Raw genomic sequence first — 21737 nt, forward strand, 5'->3', positions numbered from 1 at the left:
ACGTCCAGCATTGCAAGAATATACCTGCTGAAATCCACTGACTCATGAAACATTTCTCTGGCTGAGCATTACTGAGTAGATGTAATGAAGCAGCTTTGCCTTATGCTTTACCCATGGAGCCATTGTTTGCTACAAGTTTCAGAAGCAGGCCTACTTCATTTATTCATGAATTATCATTGGACGTCTGACGGAAATAAACCCTGTGGGCTTTTGCTGGCTTTCAGTGCTGTTGCTTACTACATCACTTCAGTACATTAGAATGCAACATTCGTTTTTTTTGTTTGTTTTGGTTTGGTTTGGTTTGGTTTTGGTTTTTTTATTTTTGGGGGGTTGGTTTTTTTGTTTTGTTTAGTTTTTTTGGGTTTCGTTGTTATTGTTGAGACTGCAGTAGTATCCCAAAGTGGCAATTATTCAGCCTAGAATGCCTGGGCAAATCTTGGGGTTGTTTTCAATTTTAATAGTTGAATGGTCACAGGTCAAAGTCTTGCCACCCTGATTACCCATGAGGCTCAGAGATGTGCTCCTTGCAGCTCTCTTTACAGTAGTGAGAACCTTGTAGCTGCAGAAGCTTTAGTTTCTGTCTCAGATTAATTATCTGTACAGTCCCATGGAAGACTGCTTTGCCCGTCTTCTGTGTGGTGAAAGTCAGACACAAGCGTAATAACAATGGGGTTTGTTTTTCGATGGCCAGGTTATTCTTAGGTAAGGTTTTTTTCTTGGCCCTAAATGAAACTCACAGGTATAACTCCTTTAGAGGACTGAAACCTCAGCAACCATTAGCTGCATGTGGATAGCACATACCACACAACAAAAGTTATGGAACATCTGTATTCTAAGCTCTAGAAATACAGTGACAGATTTTCTAAGCTCTAGAAATACAATGACAGATTTTCAAGTGTAAGTCCAACTTCAAAAATGCTGGCCTATATTTACCAAATTTGTATACTGAAAAAATAGGCCTACAGTGCAGGTAATATCTACACCAGTGAGTTGATGTTGGTTTTGGACTATAAAATTGATTGTTTTCTCTCCACCGAATTTTTCAGTTAGTTTTGTGTGTTATGTGAATGCATCATTTGTGAGACATAGTAGTAGTAACAGATGGATAGAAAAACAAACTCTTTTTTTTTTTCTGGAGAATGACAGGCAGGAATAGTTTTTACAAAAGAAGCATACTCCTTGTAGCACATTTTGGAAATACAAATAAACAAGGAGAAAAACCTATAGGTAATAACAGCTAAGCTTTTGTGATACTTCTCATGAGAGATGTATGTTTAGTTAACATGTGCCTTTTAGTGGTTATTCATGTCCGGGCTGAGACAAGGGAATAACAAACTTCTGTAACTACTTGAAACATCTGTTTTTTAGGATTTGCTAATACAAATTCTAGTAGCAAATACTCCAAATTGCTTTGGTGATATAGTTCATCATTTTGTATTTCTTTAGAGACAATATAACATTCAAACATTACTTTTTGTCCAGTTGACATTTGACTTAAAAGAAAACAAAATAAAAAATTAGGTACCTCTAGCCTTTCCTAATAATCTGCCCTCAAGGAACTTAGAACTCCATTTATGACTTCAGTAGGGCAGATTGTAAAAGTCTCTCAATTTCATCTAAACTTTGAGAGTTAAATTGACATCCATGTAGTCAGCCAATTGGAAATTGGAAGAGGATAAAAATCTTCCATTTCCTTGATTCTTATTCCCACTATCTTCAGGTCTTAGATTCGTTTTATAAATTGATAAGTACATTTTATGTGGAGGAATTTTTGTTCTCCCAAACACCATAGTAAATCAACATGAGGTGTCCTAAGAGGCAGCATCTCAGAGTTGAGGAAATGTAGTCGTTAGGAACATAGATGTTAATTGTTACCAGTTTTCAACAATGGACTTCTCTCATGCCATGGAGATTTTCCAGATACCTTTGGAAAAACCAGTACAGTAACGGGTTTTTCCCCCCATTGTTTTGTTATCCTGAGGTATATTTGAGGCAGCAGGGTGGAGAGGTAAAGTCAGGCCTGGGCTCATTTAAATTCCCACTCTGCCACTTGTTAACTGTATTATTTGGGGCAGGTTGCTTCACTGCTATAAATCTCAGGTTCTGCATTTACAAATTGGAGAGAATGGGGATCTGTTGGGAGGACTGAACAAGGTAATGAATACTAAGTAGCCTGTACAGCTGTTGGAACAGAAGCCTTCTCTTCCTCTTCCCTAATTTCTCCTTGAACATCTTTCTGTTTAAAAAAAAAAAAAAAAAAAAAAAAAAAGCCTATGCCATCAAAGCCACTCGGGTATTGTTTATCATCCTAACATACTGTAAAAACTAAGTTCTCCACCATAGATCCGGAGTGATGAAAGCCTAGAAAACGATTCTGAGATCAGGGCATCTCCTTTTTCCAGCATAGACAATCACAGTCCTCTCTGTGCATGGACATGCATCTCTCCTTAACCTGGAGTCTTGCAAGGCTTCCACTAGTTCATAGCAGAGTATTTATTTACATGGTGACTTTGAAATCTCATGAAAACTTAGTTGACTTTTTAATTAGTTTCAAAAGAAATTGTTAAAAACAAACAAAAAAACCTGCAAAAACAAATGTGACCATTTTAACTAAAAGAAAAACTATTTATGGTTTATCCACTATGACCAGCTGATTACAGCTTCTTTGGTATGAGACTGTGTAAAACATTTCTGGTTTATAATTCACTCTCCTTTTTCTTTCATCTCAATGATGAACTTAATATTTTTAAAGCATTCCTCTTCACTCTAGAAAAACTGTAGATGGATATCTGTGTTTACACTGTCAGATTTTGAGTTGAGAATTCTTCAAATTCTAGAAATCTCATCAGTGATGGAGTCACTGTTGCATATTTGTGAATGAGTTCTGTACTAGTGCAGAGATAAAATGTCGAATTTGAAGTAGCATGCACATTTTGCGGTGATTCAGCCACTAGGTCTGCACAAGTACAGATATTTTGCATGCCCAGAAGTAAAGGTGGCATCAGTGCATGCCTTGCATTTTTCCAGCCAAAGGGCTGTTAGTATAGATATTGCATGTTTAAAAATTGAACACACAATATAGCATGTTTCAATTTTTAAAAAGCCATTTATTTATCAAGTATGCATGTCCAAAATTAGGGACCTATAACGATGCACAATTCTGTACTGTAATATGATCCAAATTACCCTAAAACTTAATAACCCATGGTACATTTAATTATAAAATTTAAAATTAAATAATACCTTAATACCTGGATCCAGTTATGAACAGAGCAATGTGTTCTGAGTGCACCTGTCTTAAGAAAGGAGGATTTAACAGTTTTGAAGATACACTGTTGATCAAGCTGGACCTGGTGTATTTAGTAAATAAATCAGGCAAATAAGCAAGTTTTCAAACATGATCATTCTTTTCAGTATTAATGATGATAAAATAATAAAGCTTTTTTTCTGAAAGAGAGCAACTTCTCTTTGAAGAGATTGTATCAACTTTGTAGAATACTCAGAAATGATTCTGCTTGGAGAGGTGGTAAATATATTGTTTTCTTAAATTGTCTTAATAGCATATGTGCCAGGCCATTGAATCCCAGCCTATGTAATATAACGATAACTTCCTGATGCTTTTCAAAATGTTTTCTTCCCCCTGGGTTTTAACGAGAATCTATTTAGAAAGTAAACTAGCATTTACTTTAAAATAGAATTTAAATTGGTATCACTTAAGATAACAGCAGAAACCTTATCCTTAGAAATCAGAAAACTCTATTTGGGAATTACTGACCTCTGTATAGGCCCACATGAGAAAAACAGATCAGACTTTTTTTCTGTGCTGTTGAGGTGTAGAGTGTACGGGTCCTGAGAAACTGCCCTTCTGTTTGGCTAAACTCGTACTCCCACACGCATTTTGGGAAATAAATGTTATTATATGGTACCCTGAGCTGCACACCGCCTATGCCATGTACCACACATACAGCCTTCGGGACTTAGACCCTGAAGTCACACTTGCATTTGATCATTTTGCTAATGAAGGCAAAATTTTAACTATTTGTCAATAAAAGGAAATAGGCTTCTAGCTCACAACCTCTTCCCTGGCAACCCATCTTCATCAGATAGCCATAATTCAAAACCCAAGGCAAATTTTTGTATTGGAAAGTATAGACTGGAAGTGATAATTAACACATAATTTGCTGACTCTGTTGATAACAATTTCATTTAAATCTGTTAACTACAATATGTTTGATAAATAGAGAAAAGTACCCTATTGGTATGCACCCTGTTGCTGTCCGTCTGGGAGCACTGGGGGAAGTGGCCTGAACATCTTGTAAAGTTACAAAGTGGAATGGGAGGAAGGTAAGGAATAATGAAAATCAGACCCCCACAAGACGTGAGCACAGTAGTAGAGCTGTGCAGGCGTTTGATCAGCTTCGAGATACCTGCAGTCTTGAGTCTGTGAACAAAGCAGATCAATCACTGGGTGTGTCATAAGTGAAGTAAGTCTGTGTGCAGTTTCCCTAACTTGCCTCCTGTGGGATTGCCGGGCATTAATGGTGGTCCCAACAGGCTAAGAGGAAAGTTAGGTGAAGTTAACTCTAAGATGATCACGTTACTGTCACACGTGCCTTAAATGTAGTAGACTTCGGTTTTGCTTTGTGTTTAGAGCACTCAGTACAGAGCAGAGTTTCAGGAAGGGTCATGTTTTCCTCTCAGGATATTTCCCTGAGCAATTTAGCAGGAGTTTCTTTTGCCATCAATCTTCCAAAGGGTATTTATTTGTCTTGGTTTTTCACTTCAGAGGGAATGGTAATGCCCTTGCCGCATCTGGCCACGGTTTCACTACATAGCTATCACCTGGTGTTCTGTTCTGTTTCTCTTCCAGAGTGAAAGAGTTGAGAAAGGCCAAGGAACTTGAAGACATACAGCAGCATCCCTAAGCAATGTGACATTGCTTTGCAGACTGTTTTCATTTCTGTTTTTAGCAGAGACATGCAACGACACACACACACACACACACGCACACACATGCACACACACGCACGCACACACGCACACACACAATCCCTCTGCAGTTTTGGGGAGATCAGCTGCAGGATTTTAACAGGAATGTGTTGGTCATTTGCATTTGCACTTTCATGGACAACTTTTAATTTGATCAGCAAGACATCTTGGAACTCAATCTTCTGTTGGATCATGGGAAAACAAGACACCACGAGGCATTGAAAGAGGCTTCCTCTTCTTAGGAAGAAGCCGGTTTCCTTCTCATATAGGGCTGTATTCAAACATCGTGTGGAACTGTACAAATATTTATACCAAAAATATAGACAAGCAAAGGTGGGGATGCACTAGCAACAACAACAACAACAAAAAGAATGCTGCTCCTGCACCTGTCAGTTACTTCCAAGAAGCTGAATCTTTGGGATTGATTCTCAGTGGAGGGCGTAGATCATACAAATCTTTATTGGGTCCGTGTGTTCTCATTTCCTTCACTGATCTTATTTTATTTTAATTTGTGTTTGTTTTAATCTCTACAGCACACTTAATGCAACTTTTAAAATCTGCAGGTTTTTAATGTCTTGTGGAAATTTGCAGAGGGGCGGGTGCGTGGTAAACGGGTAATGCATGGGAACTAATGAGAAACAGCTTACGGACCTTAAATTTATTTTCTTGTCCCCACCACCTCCCAAGAACCTGCGAATATAGCGATCATCTTGTCCCTTTTGTCATGCTCAGCACTTTAATTTTTGGGCCTTACTTTCATGTGCAATGAGATTTACTTAGAGAATTGGTACAGCATGGAGCTTTTTTTAGTAACCTTGGAAACTGTAGTCATTCTAAGGAATCATAAACCTTGCCTGGACATTTGCCACCTAAAAGATCAGTGTGGTGCTGCGTTCTGGCCAGTAAATTCCATATTTTTGGCTATAATCTCATCCAAACAGAGCAGTTTCTGTGTATATATAGAAGGTAGAAACGGAAAGTGAGAAAATATTTGAAAGGGATTATATTAATTGCTAAATATTTTATTCACAAAGGTCAATAACATGGCAAGATAAAATTATTTGTATAGTTTTGTCTGAACGAGCGAGAAAAATGTGGATGTATTGTTTGTATATATTGTATATATTAAAACAAAGAGATATGTGCATGAAATCAAGAAAAAAGAAATGAACAAAAGCAAAGCATTAGTGGCTATGGTCTGTAAAATGAAACAAAAAAACTTTATTTCACTATAAGAGTACTTTATTTTAAATGTTCTTTAGAAGAACATTTTGCTAAAGCATGACTAAACTGCAAAAAAACAAAAAACAAAAAAAAGAGCTACTGTATTTAGACTTAGGATAAAAGGCAGAGTAACATTACTTAAAAAAAGGATATGTTTACATTTAATTTTGGCTACCAGGAGTTTATTTTCTTTAATTTAAAATTTTTTTGCCAATGGTGCCAAGTAATGTGAATGCTAATATTGCTTAAAAAATTAAGTTACTTTTGCTAAACAGATAATCATAAGATGAATCCGTATATAGCTTAACACCATCCACTCACTCCAACAAAAGAACACTTAGAACGATCAAAATCTGACAAAAGAAATAGTGTGAAAAGTAGGAAAACGTCTGACGTTTTCATATCTCCTGCTGGAAATCAGAAAATGTAACAAAAAATGCACAAAAAATAACTAAAAATTTAAAAGATGCAAACTGGTCTCGTAGGGTTGTCATGGTCTATTACTCTTTCCATATAATGAGGAGCCAAAGAAATCTGATGCTTTTAAAAATTAAACTACTAACGTTAAATTGAGAGAATAAAGCTCGCATTTGCTGATGCCAGTTTAAAATTCCCAGGTTAAGTTTCAGGATCAGTTGGTGTAAAGCTGAGATAAGAGTTTTTTTTCTTGGTTCTGGCTGCCAACTGTAAGTTAAAACTCAAGGCTTGTTGTGAAGCCTAAAAATATTCACAAATAAGCTTTTAAACTGGTGTCTTTAGAAGGAAGGTAGATACAAAAAGATTGTGGTAAAAACTGGGGTCAGTGCTTTTGGTGCCTTTTCTATAATTGTACTTGTTTTTTAATTACTTCCTTTCACTGCCAACCTTGGATTACTGTACAGTATATGTCTTACCGCTTGTGATCAGCTTTGACAACAGTGACAGCCCCACAACTAGTAGCCACCTGTACATTTGTAAACTGACCTGGCTCGATTTTGTTTTTAAATGTGTGGGTTATGTTGCAGCTGTTGCACTCCCCTCAAATACCTATTATTTTACACAATTTGACCTATAGGAGGACATTGAGTAATTTACAAACACCCAACTGTATTCGTAAATGGGAATAGGAAGGTGAAAGCCAGCTCTTTCAGAATATCCCACATTAGTACCGAATTTAGACATGTTTATTCCATTTATTATGGTACAAATAACTGATCTTTTGACAAGAGTAATGACCTCAGTGGATTTGCTTTAACCCTCACATTTATTTCTTCATTTATTTTTTTTAATGTCTCCCATGCTACATTATTAGCTGAGTAAGTTAGAAACTTCTGGAAGATAAAGACTCATGTAGAATTAGGAGGGTTCTTAATGGAGGGGATAGAAAGTAGGTTCAAAACCTACCGGTGTAGCCTACCAGTACAACTGTGAATCCTAGGTGAGGTACAAATGCACTTCCACTGAAATGAAGCATTTCTGACCGCTTTTTCTTGGTTGTGAATCTTAATTTTGAATATAAGATGATAGGTAAGCGCAGCTTTCTTGGATAATCTGAATTCCCAAGTGCCAGGAGTAGGATTTCATTATAAAATTAATAGCTAATCTTATTCTGTCTCCTGAAGATTTAATTGCTATTCTTGTTACCCATTTGAAATCAGCTGTACTGTGTGAACGAAATAAAGACAATAACTCGAACCCCTCTCTGGCTGCACGGTCGCTTATGGCAGTTCCACACAGTAGTTGGCGCCCAATGGGGGGTCCCTGAGACTTGCATGTAAAACTAGTCTAGATGTCTTCTTTTTTGTAAGTTTTATTTTTGTAATTGTGCATGTAAAGCATCATTGAATCAATGGATCTGTTGAAGAACTCAGCTGCTGGAAACCATGCAAAATGTTTTGAATTGCCCTTAAAATATGGAAAATGTTTTCTGAATGCTTTATATTCTTTCTGCTGTAAATTAAAAATGAAGAAAATTTCCCCATACTTTGTGTGTGCTTTGCTTTAACTTGACCTGACACTGAAATCCAGGGTGACCAGATTTCAAACCCTTAGGAAATGATTTCACGTATTTCCTTAGATCCAGAGACAATGTCTTGGCATTGACTGTTACAGAGTTTCAGACATGTCCCTGAAAGAAAAACTTCTTAGGAAGCCACTGTCCCCTAGAACACTTGCTTTTTAACTGTCTTCTCAGGCACCTCTCAACGTAAAGACAGCAATCTGAATTCACCACTGCCGCTAAAAACCCCTGCTGTTCTCTATTAAGATCCATCTTCTTTTCTGAGAATTCTGTCATTATCTGCTTTCCTTCCACTGCAGAGCATCACCCTTTCTCCCTGGTAGCGGCTGGGAGTGCTACTGCCAAATCCCCTGTAGGGTCTCCCCCAGCTCCCTGCCCTGTGGCTTCCAGAGCCCGTTGCATTTAAATGATAGTTTCCTTTCTTGTCTATCCTCACTCCTTACTCTTATTTTCACCTGTGCCCCAGCCTGCCCCTTCTGGTTGGGCGGTTGCAAACCATGCCCATTTCCACTGTTGCCTTTGTTCATGTTTGTTCATCCCTTGCCTGGAAAGTTCTCTTCTTATCTACTTACCCAACTCAAATCCCACCTCCTCGGTGACACTCTTATTTATTCTAATACACACCGACATTCCCCTTTTCAAATTATTACATTGACAGTCGGAAAAGACAGTTCAGTATTTAAGTTTTTGGTTTTTGTTTGTCTTTTTTTTTTTTTTTTTTTCATTTCTCATCTCATCTGCCGGTTGACCTGGCAGTATTCTGGGAGTTTAAGGTAGGCGCCCTCTACGTTAGGAATACTTCCAGGAACAACTTTCAGTACGTTGCAAAGAACCTCGCTGCATTCGGGTTTGGGCCCCCGCCTACGGCCCCCACCAGAAGCTGAGGACCTGCTCTGCGCGGGGCCCGGGAATACAGAAAGGTAGAGAGTAGGGAAGCCCTGGGGGGCCCAGGGCGTGATCCTGGAGTCCCTGGATCGAGTCCCACGTCGGGCTCCCTGCATGGAGCCTGCTTCTCCCTCTGCCTGTGTCTCTCATGAATAAATAAAATCTTAAAAAAAAAAAAAGCGTAAACACAGCTCCTCCCGTGCAGGCTCCCGTCCCCAGATCCTCATACAGTGTGCACGACAACCGAGCACACGAGGCGAGGGTGTCTAACCCCATAACGCCCGCGATAAATACCCAAAGGGCCTTCCTATCTCGACAAGTTTCCCGGGGGCGGGGGGAGCGCGGCGTCCCCAGGACCACTCGGTTCAGGCGGGACGGCCGGCAGCAAGCAGTAGTCTGTCCCCAGGACTGTCACGGCCAGGGGAATGGCCTCCGGGCCCAGGACAAACTACCAGCCCCCGCCCTCTTTTCCCTGCACTCTCCCCGCACAGGGCCTAACGCGCCGCGTCCCCCAGAGTTGCAAAGGCAGCAGCGGGCAGAGCGCGCCCGGCACCACCGAGCCCGAGGCACAGCCCCGCCCTCTCGGTGACCACGCCCCCGAGAGGCCACGCCCCCTTCCGGCGCGCCCCTCCGCGGCCGCGCCCGGCGACGTCATCGGCCCCGCGCCGCCGCCCCGCCCAGCTCCCGGCCTTCGGTCCCGCTGCGCCGCTCGGCTGACCGTCGCCCGCCGCCGCCAAAATGTGAGTGACGCGGCGAGACGCGGGGCGGCCTCGGACCCCAGGGGGCGGCGGCCCGCGGCTGGGACCCTTCCCCGGCTCGGCTCCCGCCGGCAGCCGCTCGGACGCGGGCCTGCGCAGCGGCTCCCGAGGCCCAGGGGTGGGCGGCGGCCCCGGGGGCGTGCGGGCTGCAGGCGGGCCGACCCAGCCCCGCCGCGCACCCCGCACCCCGCAGCCCGCAACCCTGCGGCCGTGGGGCTGTCGCGGAAGCGGCGGCGGCGGCGGCGGGGAGCCCCAGGGCTTCCCGGAGCTCGGAGACGCCCCACCCCGACCCCGACCCCACCCCTTCTCCCCTTTCCCTAACCCCGGCCCAGGGTCCCCGAGAGGAGCGGTGGCCACTGCCCTAGACCTGGGAGCGCCTGTCCGCCGCCTGGGACTGGGCTGGGCTGGGCTCCGGAAGTTGCGAGGGAAAGAACCTCGGCCCTGTGCATACGGGCTCCAGTGCTCAGAGTGGACTCCGGAGCAGAGCCGTGGATCTTCCCTCTTTAAGCAGAGGCCGCTTAAAACCCCAAGTTTTCCCGCAGTAACATTCAGAGGAAACTTTCAAGAGTCACGAGGACCCTCTAGCCCCCTCCACACTGTTCTTGCTCGTCTGCAGAGGAGGAAGGCGTGGGTACTTTCCCCGGGATCCCTCCGGGGACTAGGGTCGCCTCTCCGGAGTGTACCTGCGGCGGCTGCCGTGCCAGTAAATCACAATGGTTAATTAAGGTCTAGATCGGTGGAATTATATGAGACCTGGTCTAAGGTTCCACTGCAACCAGCACTGTTGACTTTCTAAATCCCACTTTTGCTTCCAGAAAATGGGGTTAATAGTAGTACACACACACACACACACCCTCGAAGAGTTGGAAGGACTAAATGAGAAAAATGCTAAATGAGAAAATGTGCCATTGCATGGTTCTTCGCTGTTACCTATCAGAGAATAAAAATAAAGTGTAAGGGCAGGCATGGGATCTGCTGCATCCCTGGTCTTTGACAGGTAGTAGGTATAAAATAACTTGAATCAGTGGGTGCATCAGTAGCTGTTGTAATCAAGGCCCAGGCTAGGTGCTGTCTTGGGTACAGGGAAGAGACCTGTAAGACACAGGAGTCTGTGATCTATCAGGGAGGGCAAGACATTACAGATGACCCTTGAACAATATGGGTTTGAACTGTGCAGGTCCACTTACAGCTGGGTTTTTTTCCAATAAATACAATACAGTAATGTAAATGTATTTTCTCTGTCTTACTATTTCCTTTTTTTTTTTTTTTAAAGATTTTATTTATTTATTCATGAGAGACACAGGCAGAGGGAGAAGTAGGCTCCATGCAGGGAGCCCGACGCAGGACTGGATCCCGGGTCTCCAGGATCAGCCCTGGGCTGAAGGCGGCGCTAAACTGCTGAGCCACCCTGCCTGCCCCGTGTCTTACGATTTTCTTAACATTTTCTCCTCTAGCTTACTTTACTGTAAGAACACAGTGTATAATACATATAATATACAAAATACTTCTTAATCAACTGTTTATGTTATTGGTAAGGCCTTTGGTCAGCAGTAGGCTATTAGTAGTTAAATTTTGGGAGGAGTCAAAAGTTATATGCAGATATTCAACCATGGGGAGGGGGAGGGGTCGGCGTCGGCGTCTGCACCCCAAACACCCCACCTTGTTCAAGGGTCAGCTGTGTGTGTATGTGTGTGTGAAAAATGAAAGCATGGCCAGCCAAGTAACGGAAGCGATAAGGACTTCAAAGCCACAGTGGTCAAGAAAGATCTGGCTGGAGAGAAATAGGCCTTCAGCTGAGGATTTGAAAAGAGAAGTACCTTTTAAGAGAGGAAGCACTGCTTCATCTCACCTTTCCCACTCACACCACCCCCTCCTCCTTGCCTCTTGATGTTCCTGACCCTGTTTATATAAATGAATATATTTCTCCAAACTGGAAAAGTGGCATTCTGTAATTGTTCATAACCATGAAAACAGTTCTCGCCACAATGAGAGTTCAGGAGAGTACTGAGTGCATTTAAGTAGATGTGTGCATTTAAATAAAAAACTGGAAGGTAGAGTTTCTCTATCTTAGGATCCCTGGTCTTAAGATCAGTTGCCTCAGTGATAGAAAGTGATATTAAACCTTCACTTGAGACCCTGCTCACTTTTAACATATGATGAATCCTGGAAATCACAGAGGAATTAGAAGAAATGTCATTAGAACCTTTGTTCCTTACTGTAGGAAGGGTTTCTTTTTCTGCTTAAGTTCTGAACCTTTAAACACTGAAGTCTTGGGATAATGTCTTCATACTTATAAAAAATGTATCTGGAATCATAGTTTACTCATGCTTGTGCCTTTACCCGTTTCAGGTCTGCAGGTGCAACCCCAGGGTCAAGTGCTGCCTCTGGCAGCAACCGGAGACTTCAGCAGACACAAAATCAAGTAGATGAGGTATTGCTCTAAAATGTTGAAAATAGTGAATTTTAAACCAACATGGGAACACTCTGGAAATAAATCTTTTTAGAAAAAGTATCTTGAAAGCATGACTGAAAAGGAAATTTTGGCTGTTTCATAACAAATGAGCTAAGCTTCTGAGAAGTCAGTACCCAAATCACGTATCTAAACCGCAAACACTCCTCCCGAGAATATTCTTCCAAGGATCACTTTATAAAATATATTTTGCCACAATTTAAAAAAATTGGAAAGAAAAAAAGAACTAGTTTATAAAATAGGGTAATAGAGTTTTAAGGATTAGATCTAAAGTTTGTTCAAGCCAAGACCAGTCCCTCCAACCAGATTTTTCATCAAAATGCTTCTTACAGTGTAGCCTGTTGTACGGGTTACCAGGCTTGAGCAAGCCTCTAGAACTCAGTTCCAACTTTCGCCCATTCATGTAGAGAAGGCAGATGCTGGCAAACTGGTCTAGCCCAACAAATCTATACTTGTGGAATTCTTGAAATAGAGGACCCTCACAGCATCTTTTGTTCAGCTCTGTATATGCAGACCCACAATGGAAGACTGTGAGAAATTCAGATTAGTGTTTCTATAGCCCGAAGAGCTACCAATGTCCAACAAAGACATGTTGATCTTTCTGGATTTAGCTGCTTTAAAAAGCAGAGTTAAGTTTAGGTTAGACTGCATTATTAAATCATTTGGTAATGTTTTGGTCTTATGGTTTTGTTTATGAACTGAATTCTGAAAATTTTTACATTTCCATGGTAAGAAACCCATTCTGATTCCATCGGGGATGAAACTTTTGTTTACTTACAAAATCAAATTGGGTCCTTTTTCTTAACCAAAGGAATTTTAAGGAGAGGTTTTGTTTTGTTTCAATTGAGGTAAAATTTACATAGCATACAATTAGCCATTTTAACTTGCACAGTTCAGTGATATTCGGTGTATTTATAATGTTGTGCAATCATTACCTCTGTCTAGTTTCACTGCTTTTGCATCACCCACGAAGAACACCCTGTACACATATAGTCGTCACTTCCCATTCCCCTTTTCTCCCATTCCTGGTAACCTGTAATCAGCTTTCTGTTTCTATGGATTTGCCTGTTCTGAATGTATCATATACAGGCGATCATACAGTATGTGGACTTTTGTGTTTGGCTTCTTTCACTCAGCATGTTTCCAGTGTTCATCGGTGTGGTAGCACCTGTCACTACCTCCTTCCTTTTTATGGCTGAATGGTGTTCCATGGTGTGTGTGTACATAATTTATTTTTCCATTCATGTGTTGCGGGGTTTTTGAGTTTCCACGTTTCAGCTATTATGAGTAATGCTGCTATAAATGTTCATAGACAAATTTCTGTGTGGATGTATGTTTTTATTTCTCTTGGGATATATATATCTATACATAGATATATATAGATAAATATAGATATAGATATAGATATAGATATAGGAGTGCTGGATTATATGGTAATTCTGTATTTTAACTTTTTGAGGAACTATCAGACTTTTCCACAGTGGCTGCTCCAGTCTACATTCCCTCCAGCAGAGTCCAGGGGCTCTTAGGTCTCCACATCCTCATCAACACTTGTTAGTTTCTGTTTCATCCGACTTTAGTTATCCTTGTTAGTAAATATGAAGTATTTCATTGTGGTTTTGGTTTATATTTCCTTAATGACCAGTGGTGTCAATATCTATGCATATGTTCGTTGATCGTTTGTATACATTCTTTGTAAAAATGTCTGTTCAAGTCTATTGCCTGGCTTTTCATTGGGTAGTCTCTCACTTTGTTATTGGGATGTAAGAGTTCTTTATATATTCTGGATATTAAACCTTTTTTAGATAAATGGTTTGCAAATATTTTCTTCCATTCTGTAGATTGTCTTTTCATATCCTTGATAATGTCTTTTGATGCCCAAAAAATTTTAATTTTTATCAAGCTCAATTTATTTTTTTTTAAGATTTTATTTATTTGAGAGAGAGAGCTAGAGAAAGAGAGCAGGAGCAGGAACAGGGGTGAAGGGTAGAGAGAGGGGGACAAGCATAGTCCCTGCTGAGCAGGGGAGCTCAATCCCAGGACCCTGAGATCATGCATGACCTGAGCTGAAGGCTCAACTGAGCCACCCAGGTGCCCCTATTTTTTCTTTTATTGTTCTTGATTTGGTGTCAAATCCATGGCCAAATCTGAAGTTAGAAGGATTTGCTCTTATGTTTTCTGCTAAGAATTTTATAGTTTTTAGCTCTTTTACTTATTAGGTCATTGATCCATGTTGAGTTAATTTTTTTATGTAGGGTGTTGTATTAGGGTTCAGCTTCATTCTTTTATATACAGCTGTCCTGTTGTCCTAGCACCATTTGTTGAAGAGACCATCCTTCTCCTCTCAGAATGATCTTAACAGCCTTGTCAAAAATCAATTGGCCATAGATGTTTGGGTTGATTTCTGGATTCTCATTTCTATTCCATTGGTCTGTATGTCTGTCCTTATGCTAGAATCACACTACTATGGTTACTATAGCTTTGTTGTAAGGTTTTGAAATTGAAAAGTCTGAGTCCTCCAACATTTTCTTTTTCAGTATTATTTTGGCTATTCAGGCCTCTTGCAATTCCATAAAAATTTAAGGATCCTCTCTTCTGTTTCTAGGAGGGGATGTTAGAGGGGGGAGGACAGTGGAGTTTTAATAGAGATTGTGTTGAATCTGTATATCTGTACATTGGTTTGAGGCACTTTGCAATCTTAACAACAATCTGTGACCATGGAATGTCTTCCCATTTAGCTAGGTTTTAATCTCTTCAATTAAATTTATTCAATTAATTTATTTCTACAAGCAGTGTCTTGTAGTTTTTAGTGTGCAAATCTATTGCCTTCTTGGTTCAATTTATCCCTCAGGTATTCTTTTGGATGCTATTGTATATGGAATTATTCTTTTTTAATTTCCTTTTCATTTCTCATGTGTGGAATTGTTCTGACTTCTGGGTGTTGGTCTTGTGCCCTAAACCTTTACTGAATGTATTTATTGACTCTAGTAGTTTGTGGATTCTTGGGGATTTTCCATATATGGAATCATCTGAAAATTGAGATCATTTTACTTATTTCTTCCCAATTTGGATGTCTTTTATTATTTTTCTTGCCTAACTGCTCTGGCCAGAATTTCCAGAACAGTTTTGAACAGCACTAGTAAAAGTGGGCATCTTTGCTTGTTCTTGATCTTAGGGAGAAATGCTCCATCCTTCACTGTTGAGCATGGATGTTAGCTGTGGGTTTTTCCATAAATGCCCTTTATCATGTTAGAGAAGTCCCCTTCTCTTTCTGATTTGCTGACAGTTTTTATCATGAAAGAGTGAGCCACTCCCTGCCCCATCCTTTCTAAATGAAAGTTTGGCTCAAAGTAATAAAGTGTTGGCCTGAAAGAAAATGTGCCCATTTACTTCACTAAAGGTTTTGTTTGTTCTTCCCTTCCTTTATGAGTAACTTGATGTGATCGTGTTCATTCAGGTGGTGGACATCATGAGAGTCAATGTGGATAAGGTGTTGGAAAGAGATCAGAAGCTCTCAGAGTTAGATGATCGTGCAGACGCGCTACAGGCAGGAGCATCCCAATTTGAAACAAGTGCTGCCAAGTTGAAGAGAAAATATTGGTGGAAGAATTGCAAGGTAATTTTCTTTTAACTGGTTTTTACATCACCATAACTGTATTCTCAGAGGGTCAACCAAGGCTCCAAGTGTTGGACTTCCCTGAATCTTGGAAGTGAGTTTGACGTGCTGCACATGGAAATTTGGATTGACTCGGAGTCAAAAGCACTGACTGCATACCTTTTCCTATCTCCTTAGCTAGGAATGCTTCATCCGTTCCTGACCTCAAGAAGCATATAGAACAGCAATGCCCAAAATCAGTCACAGACATAAGCCCCTTCCAGCCCTCCACCCTCTCAAAGCCCTGAACGCATACTGGCTGGAGAGGGCTGGGCTTGGTTGTCAGTTGGCATGTGGTTCAGTGAATGGCTCCAGCGTCTCAAGATGGGGGTGCTTGAAAACCGCATGCTCCACAGAAGTGCAGGGATCAGCCAGGCAAGCAGCTGAGCCCAAAACAGATTTCATACATACACCACAGTCCAAATGTATCTTCCCTCTTCCTGGTATAGAAGTGATACTTTCTGATACACAGGACAAGCTTTGTAGCCCTTCCTATGTGAAGAACTTACACAAACAAAAATGCCTTTCTAGGGACCACCAAAAGCAGATAAATAGCTTCATGCCTTAGTTGAGAACAGTCAATTTAGGGTTTAAAACTTAAGAATTATTTCCAACTGTAGTGTACCTTAATTTCTCTGTCAGTGACTAGAATATTATACCCTTCAGTGAGCACGCTAATGTCTGTGTTTGAATTGTGAAATGGTCTATGTTTCGTCACAGATGTGGGTGATAGGGATTGTCGTCGTGGTCATCATCATCATCATCATCATCGGTGAGTTCTCCTGCCTAAACTCATTGTTCAAGTCGTCTGTGTGCTCACAGCTAATGGCACGTACAAAAACTCAGAATAAAAGTTCCTGCAGAACTATTAGTTTACTACACAGATTTTTTTTTTCAGTAAATTTTTTTTTTTAAGATGTATTTTTTTATTTGTTTATGATAGACATAGAGAGAGAGAGAGAGGCAGAGACACAGGCAGAGCGAGAAGCAGGCTCCATGCTGGGAGCCCAACGCGGGACTCGATCCCGGGACTCCAGGATCGTGCCCTGGGCCAAAGGCAGGCGCGAAACCGCTGAGCCACCCAGGGATCCCCTTTTTCAGTAAATGTTTTAAAGAGTTATTTCGTTAAAATCCGAGGGTTTTTTAAATACAAAGATTGATCCTTTGAAGTTAGGGAAAATGTATTCATTTCCACTGACCTCTCTCTGTTTTCATTCTGGGTACATTTTCATCTGATACTTCCTTTTACACGAAACAGTATAGTCTGTTGATTAACAGCATGACCACCTGTTACCCACCATAGCGCCACTACCATCCAGGCATGTGCTTGGGCAAGCAAGTTAACATCCCTGGTCCTCAGTTTCTTCACTTGTAAAGTGGGGATGATAATAGTATCTTTCCCATATGTTTGCTATGAGGACACCACTGGCCAGTGTATGAAAAGTGCATAGGATGGCAGCCAGCATATAGTATTAATAATAGCTGGATAAGTAAATAAATACATAACGCACACAGGTTACATGCACAGAAGTATTATTACTGGTATTATTCCTACTGCTACCATATACGATACTGCAACAGGACGTTGACATCTATAGCCTGGGACATGAGAACCATTTGCAAAAACAGTTCTTCCCGTCCCTTCTCTCAACAGTATCCTCAGGCACTCTACAGAATGTAGAGAGAAGCCACCAGTAGGAAGTTGGCCAAATGGAATTTCACATTTAGACTGCGACATTCAATATTAATTCTGGGAGAGAGACTAAACTGTTGTTTTCTCTGCTTTTTTTGTGTCTCCCCTGCTTCTCAGTGTGGAATGTTTCCCCATGAACAACCAGTGTGGCCCCAGCCTGCTGTTCAAGAAATCTCTTCAAGACATTTGACTTAGAACCTGCTATATTCTCGAGCTCGCCTACTGTTCTATCTAAACTGATTATTTTCTGTTTGTTACTGTAAAGTTCAATTTCTAGGAAACGTGCCTTTGTTTTTGTAAGCACTCCAAACTTGAAGTGCAGCTGCCCAGCCCATACCCAGCCCAGTGCCTTCCGAGACTGCTGTGTGGCTGGTGATGAGGATCTCTTAAGTTCCCGAGTGTTGTTAACCTAGAAGTGATGTTGTCTCATTAATTGCCATTAATTCCAGTTAAGGGAATTTGTTCCAAGTTAGCTATCCCTGTCATAGGACATCTTCAGAACCACATTCTTAAACTTAGGTAATCAGATTTCCAGTTTGTGCCTTCCAGAAAGAACACTACTGCCTAACGCAAATCTGTAACAATAACAGATTGTGCCTTATTTTGCTATTTTTCTGATTCCATAGAAGAGAACTCTCTACTGTTTATAAGCACTACTGACTTCTGCGCTGTATTTAAAATAAGATGCAGATAAAGAGTTTTTGCTCTTACGTGAGATATGAAGATGTTTACTTTCTTGTTACTGTTTTGTATCACTTGCTAAAAAATATTATTTTAATCAGAAATAATAGGCTCTTTAAAACATTTTTATAGAACTATGGCTATGACCAAAGTTTCTATTTTGCCAAAAAGTTGAATGCCAGTACAGTGTCCTTAAGTCTGATCCCAACAGAGAAATTCAGAAATGTGACAAATGGAATTTAAAGTGCCCTTCACAATTAAAATGATAAGATTGTGAACTTCTGTATCCTTCCAGGCCTTCCTTGCCTGTGGAATACTGTAGGTGGTGCAGCTTGCCTGTGACTCAGCATCTCTCCCAGGGGTTAGAGAAGGTTTAGGCTAGACTCTGAGCATCTCCTACCTAGAGCCCAAGTACTACGCTATGGTTCACAGATTATCAACTGTGGACTCCAGGAGGTCTATGAGAATTAATGTGAGCAACAGCTTCTGCAGCCTTCGAGTGAGACCATCCTGAACCCGTCATTAACTGGCCCAGTTCCCAGTGACGATAGCCTATTTTTATCCATATTTCTATTTTTGTTTTCTATTTTTATCTGTATTCCACTTTCTAAATCTGTTTTCTAAATTATGCTTTCAACTGGGCATCGGTCAGGGCTGGATGACTCTTTTCACAGAGGATAGCTAATCAGAAACTCTTCGATGTCATAGATTGCATAAGATGCTGCTTTGGAAATAGCTTTGTCATCTGAGAGACTTGTGTGAGACTTTCATCATCTGGGTGGGTGGCTTAAGGATGGGAATTCAGGTAGGCAGGCAGACAGGCAAGGAGATGCTGAGGGAGGAATACAGAGGTGTTACCACTGTGGCCCATTGTTACTGGAGGATTCTAAAATTCTTATTCACATGTTAGCATGTGACTTAGAAAGCAACAACAGTTGGGGGGTACCGGGACATGGGCTTTGTTTAGTATCTGTTCCCCTGGCATCACTGAAACACTGCAATGTTGAAGACATGCCCTGCAGGAGGCCCAGCTGTGAGAAGGAAGCAGCAGTCAATGTGGGGCAGGCCATGAGCTCACCCTCCACTCAGGAGCTCTGGCCAGGTCTGACTGAAATCTTGGTGCTCCCTCCTTGCCTCGTGCCTAGCCCCATGTAACCCGCTGGCTCCTGCATTAACCCAGGGGTACCTTGCTTGTATCTGTGCATTTAGCTGGGAACTTGCCCACTATAATGAACTGAATAAACTGTTTATAAACATAATTCTGGTAGCCGTCTTGATTATAGGAGGATAGCTGCACATGGTCCAAGTCTTAAAAATGGCATTCCTGGGGATCCTTGGGTGGCTCAGCGGTTTAGCGCCTGCCTTTGGCCCAGAGCGTGATCCCGGAGTCCCAGGATCGAGTCCCACATTGGGCTCCCTGCATGGAGCCTGCTTCTCCCTCTACTTGTGTGTGTCTCTGCCTCTCTCTCTCTTTCTGTGTCTCTCATGAATAAATAAATAAAAATTTTAAAAATGGCATTCCTTGCTGCTGCCCTGACCTCTCACTTATAAACCCCAAACCCCACTTTCTCTTCCTTCTCACCAGTTCCCTCCCCAAGTACTCATTTCTTAGTCTCCTACATTTCTCCGTACCCTAGTGAACAGAAGCAGACCTTCCCCTCCTGGAAAGTATAGTAGATGAGTGGGGAGCTATCTTTCTCACAACAACCAAAATGTTCAGGCTTTTGAGTTTCTTGAATATATGTTCTTTAAAGAGTAACGTGCAGAGCTGGCCCTATATGTCATAGAAGAGACAGCTGCCTACGTGGCACCTGGGGAAGATAACGTGGATGGGTGAGAGACTTCTCCAAATACATGGCTCTCTTTTTGATTCTGCATTTCCTTACCCTTGAATATACTTCCACTCTTAATCTGCCACCCCTAGGGATCAATGTAATATGGGTGGAAATGCCCTTTGCTTATGGTTACAAAAAAAATGTCCGTTTCCTATATAAGTCCTACTGGGAGAAAGGTTGACTTCTTCCCGTTGCCTTGGCCTTGGATAGATGGTCACCGCTCTTCTTATCTGGAATGCTATTATGTCCAGGCAAAGTACTTACAGTAGAATTGTGCCGTTCAGTCCTCGTTTCAGGACTTTTTCTATAAAATTTTGGTGCCATTTTCAAGATTTTGAAGGAAAATCTACAATAAATGGGCTCTTTTCTGCCTCTCCCATAAATGTCAGGATTCCTTAGCCAGCTGAGTCCTCAGCCAATTTCTCTTTCCATTCTACTCACTTTTCCTGGTCAATCTTACCTATTCCCACATCTCTATTCATTAATGTACTGCTGATTCCTGGCCTAATGGACATAAGCCTCTCAAACTCAGCGTGGGCCAAAGAGAATTAAGCATTCTGCTGCATACTCCTCTTCCTACAGTTAATAGTGTATGTTCCAGAGAATGGCACCACCAGCCATCCAGTGTCCATGCCAAACAAGTCCACTGGACTTGCTGGTATTTTTATTCACCATATATATCACTCAGAATGTATTGGAGGAGTGCTATAATAGTAAACGTACTCCAAATCTGAAAAGCTCCAAGTTTGTTCCTCACTCATGCTACATGTCCAATGCCAGGCAACAGGAAGTTTCTTTTTTTTATATATTTTTTTTATTTTAAATTTTTATTTATTTATGATAGTCACAGAGAGAGAAAGAGAGAGAGGCAGAGACATAGGCAGAGGGAGAAGCAGGCTCCATGCACCAGGAGCCTGATGTGGGATTCGATCCCGGGTCTCCAGGATCACGCCCTGGGCCAAAGGCAGGCGCCAAACTGCTGCGCCACCCAGGGATCCCCAACAGGAAGTTTCTAATCGCACTCCCTCAGGGAGGGACTTACTGTAAACATTTGTTTCAGGTTATCACTGTGGCAGGAAGGGAACATCAGGAATTGTGCGCTGGCTCTTGAAGCTGCCAGCTGCAAGTCTGCTCACATTTTACTGGCCATGGCAAGTCACATGACCATGCCTAACCTCAGAGGTGGCCAGGAACACATGTCACCGGAAAGAGAAATGCAGGGTTTGTGAACATTTGCCTTCCTGCTGACAATTTCAGTGAAAGAATGGGGCAAATTCGCCTTGGTTCATAAGTATTTTCTAATGAATTGTGCATCTTACATGGCAATTCTATATTTGCATCACTAATAAGATGTTTTTGAAAGTATGGTAATTTTTTAAAAACTGGTTTTGAGTGAGGATTATTTGTTTAAGATTGACTAGGCTGCTTAGTACATTTAAAAATAGCATCCTTGGGGTGCCTGGCTGGCTCAGTCAGTGGAGCATGCAACTCTTGATCTCAGGGTTGTGAGTTTGAGACCTATGTTGTGTATATAGATTACTTAAAAAT

General features: G+C 41.5%; 2 protein-coding genes across 9 annotated transcripts in view; both read left to right on the top strand.

Moving 5' to 3' along the window:
- The window catches only part of LOC121499484 (calmodulin-binding transcription activator 1), a 734632-nt gene extending 726457 nt beyond the window's left edge, over nt 1–8175 (top strand). For all 8 annotated transcript variants that reach the window (XM_041770125.1, XM_041770126.1, XM_041770128.1 and 5 more), the window contains one exon: nt 4871–8175. In XM_041770125.1, the coding sequence (XP_041626059.1) occupies nt 4871–4903 (33 nt within the window). In that variant the 3' untranslated portion in view covers nt 4904–8175. The remainder of the gene's footprint in view (nt 1–4870) is intronic.
- Nucleotides 8176–9715: 1540 nt separating this feature from the next.
- Nucleotides 9716–19613, top strand: VAMP3 (vesicle associated membrane protein 3). Its single transcript, XM_041772521.1, has 5 exons — nt 9716–9837; nt 12205–12286; nt 15783–15941; nt 16701–16752; nt 17791–19613. Coding segments are annotated over exons 1-5 (315 nt in total). The 5' UTR covers nt 9716–9835; the 3' UTR covers nt 17811–19613.
- The last annotated feature ends 2124 nt before the right edge of the window (nt 19614–21737 follow it).

Source organism: Vulpes lagopus, chromosome 10 (genome assembly GCF_018345385.1).
Source record: "Vulpes lagopus strain Blue_001 chromosome 10, ASM1834538v1, whole genome shotgun sequence".
Taxonomy (NCBI): Eukaryota; Metazoa; Chordata; class Mammalia; order Carnivora; family Canidae; genus Vulpes; species Vulpes lagopus.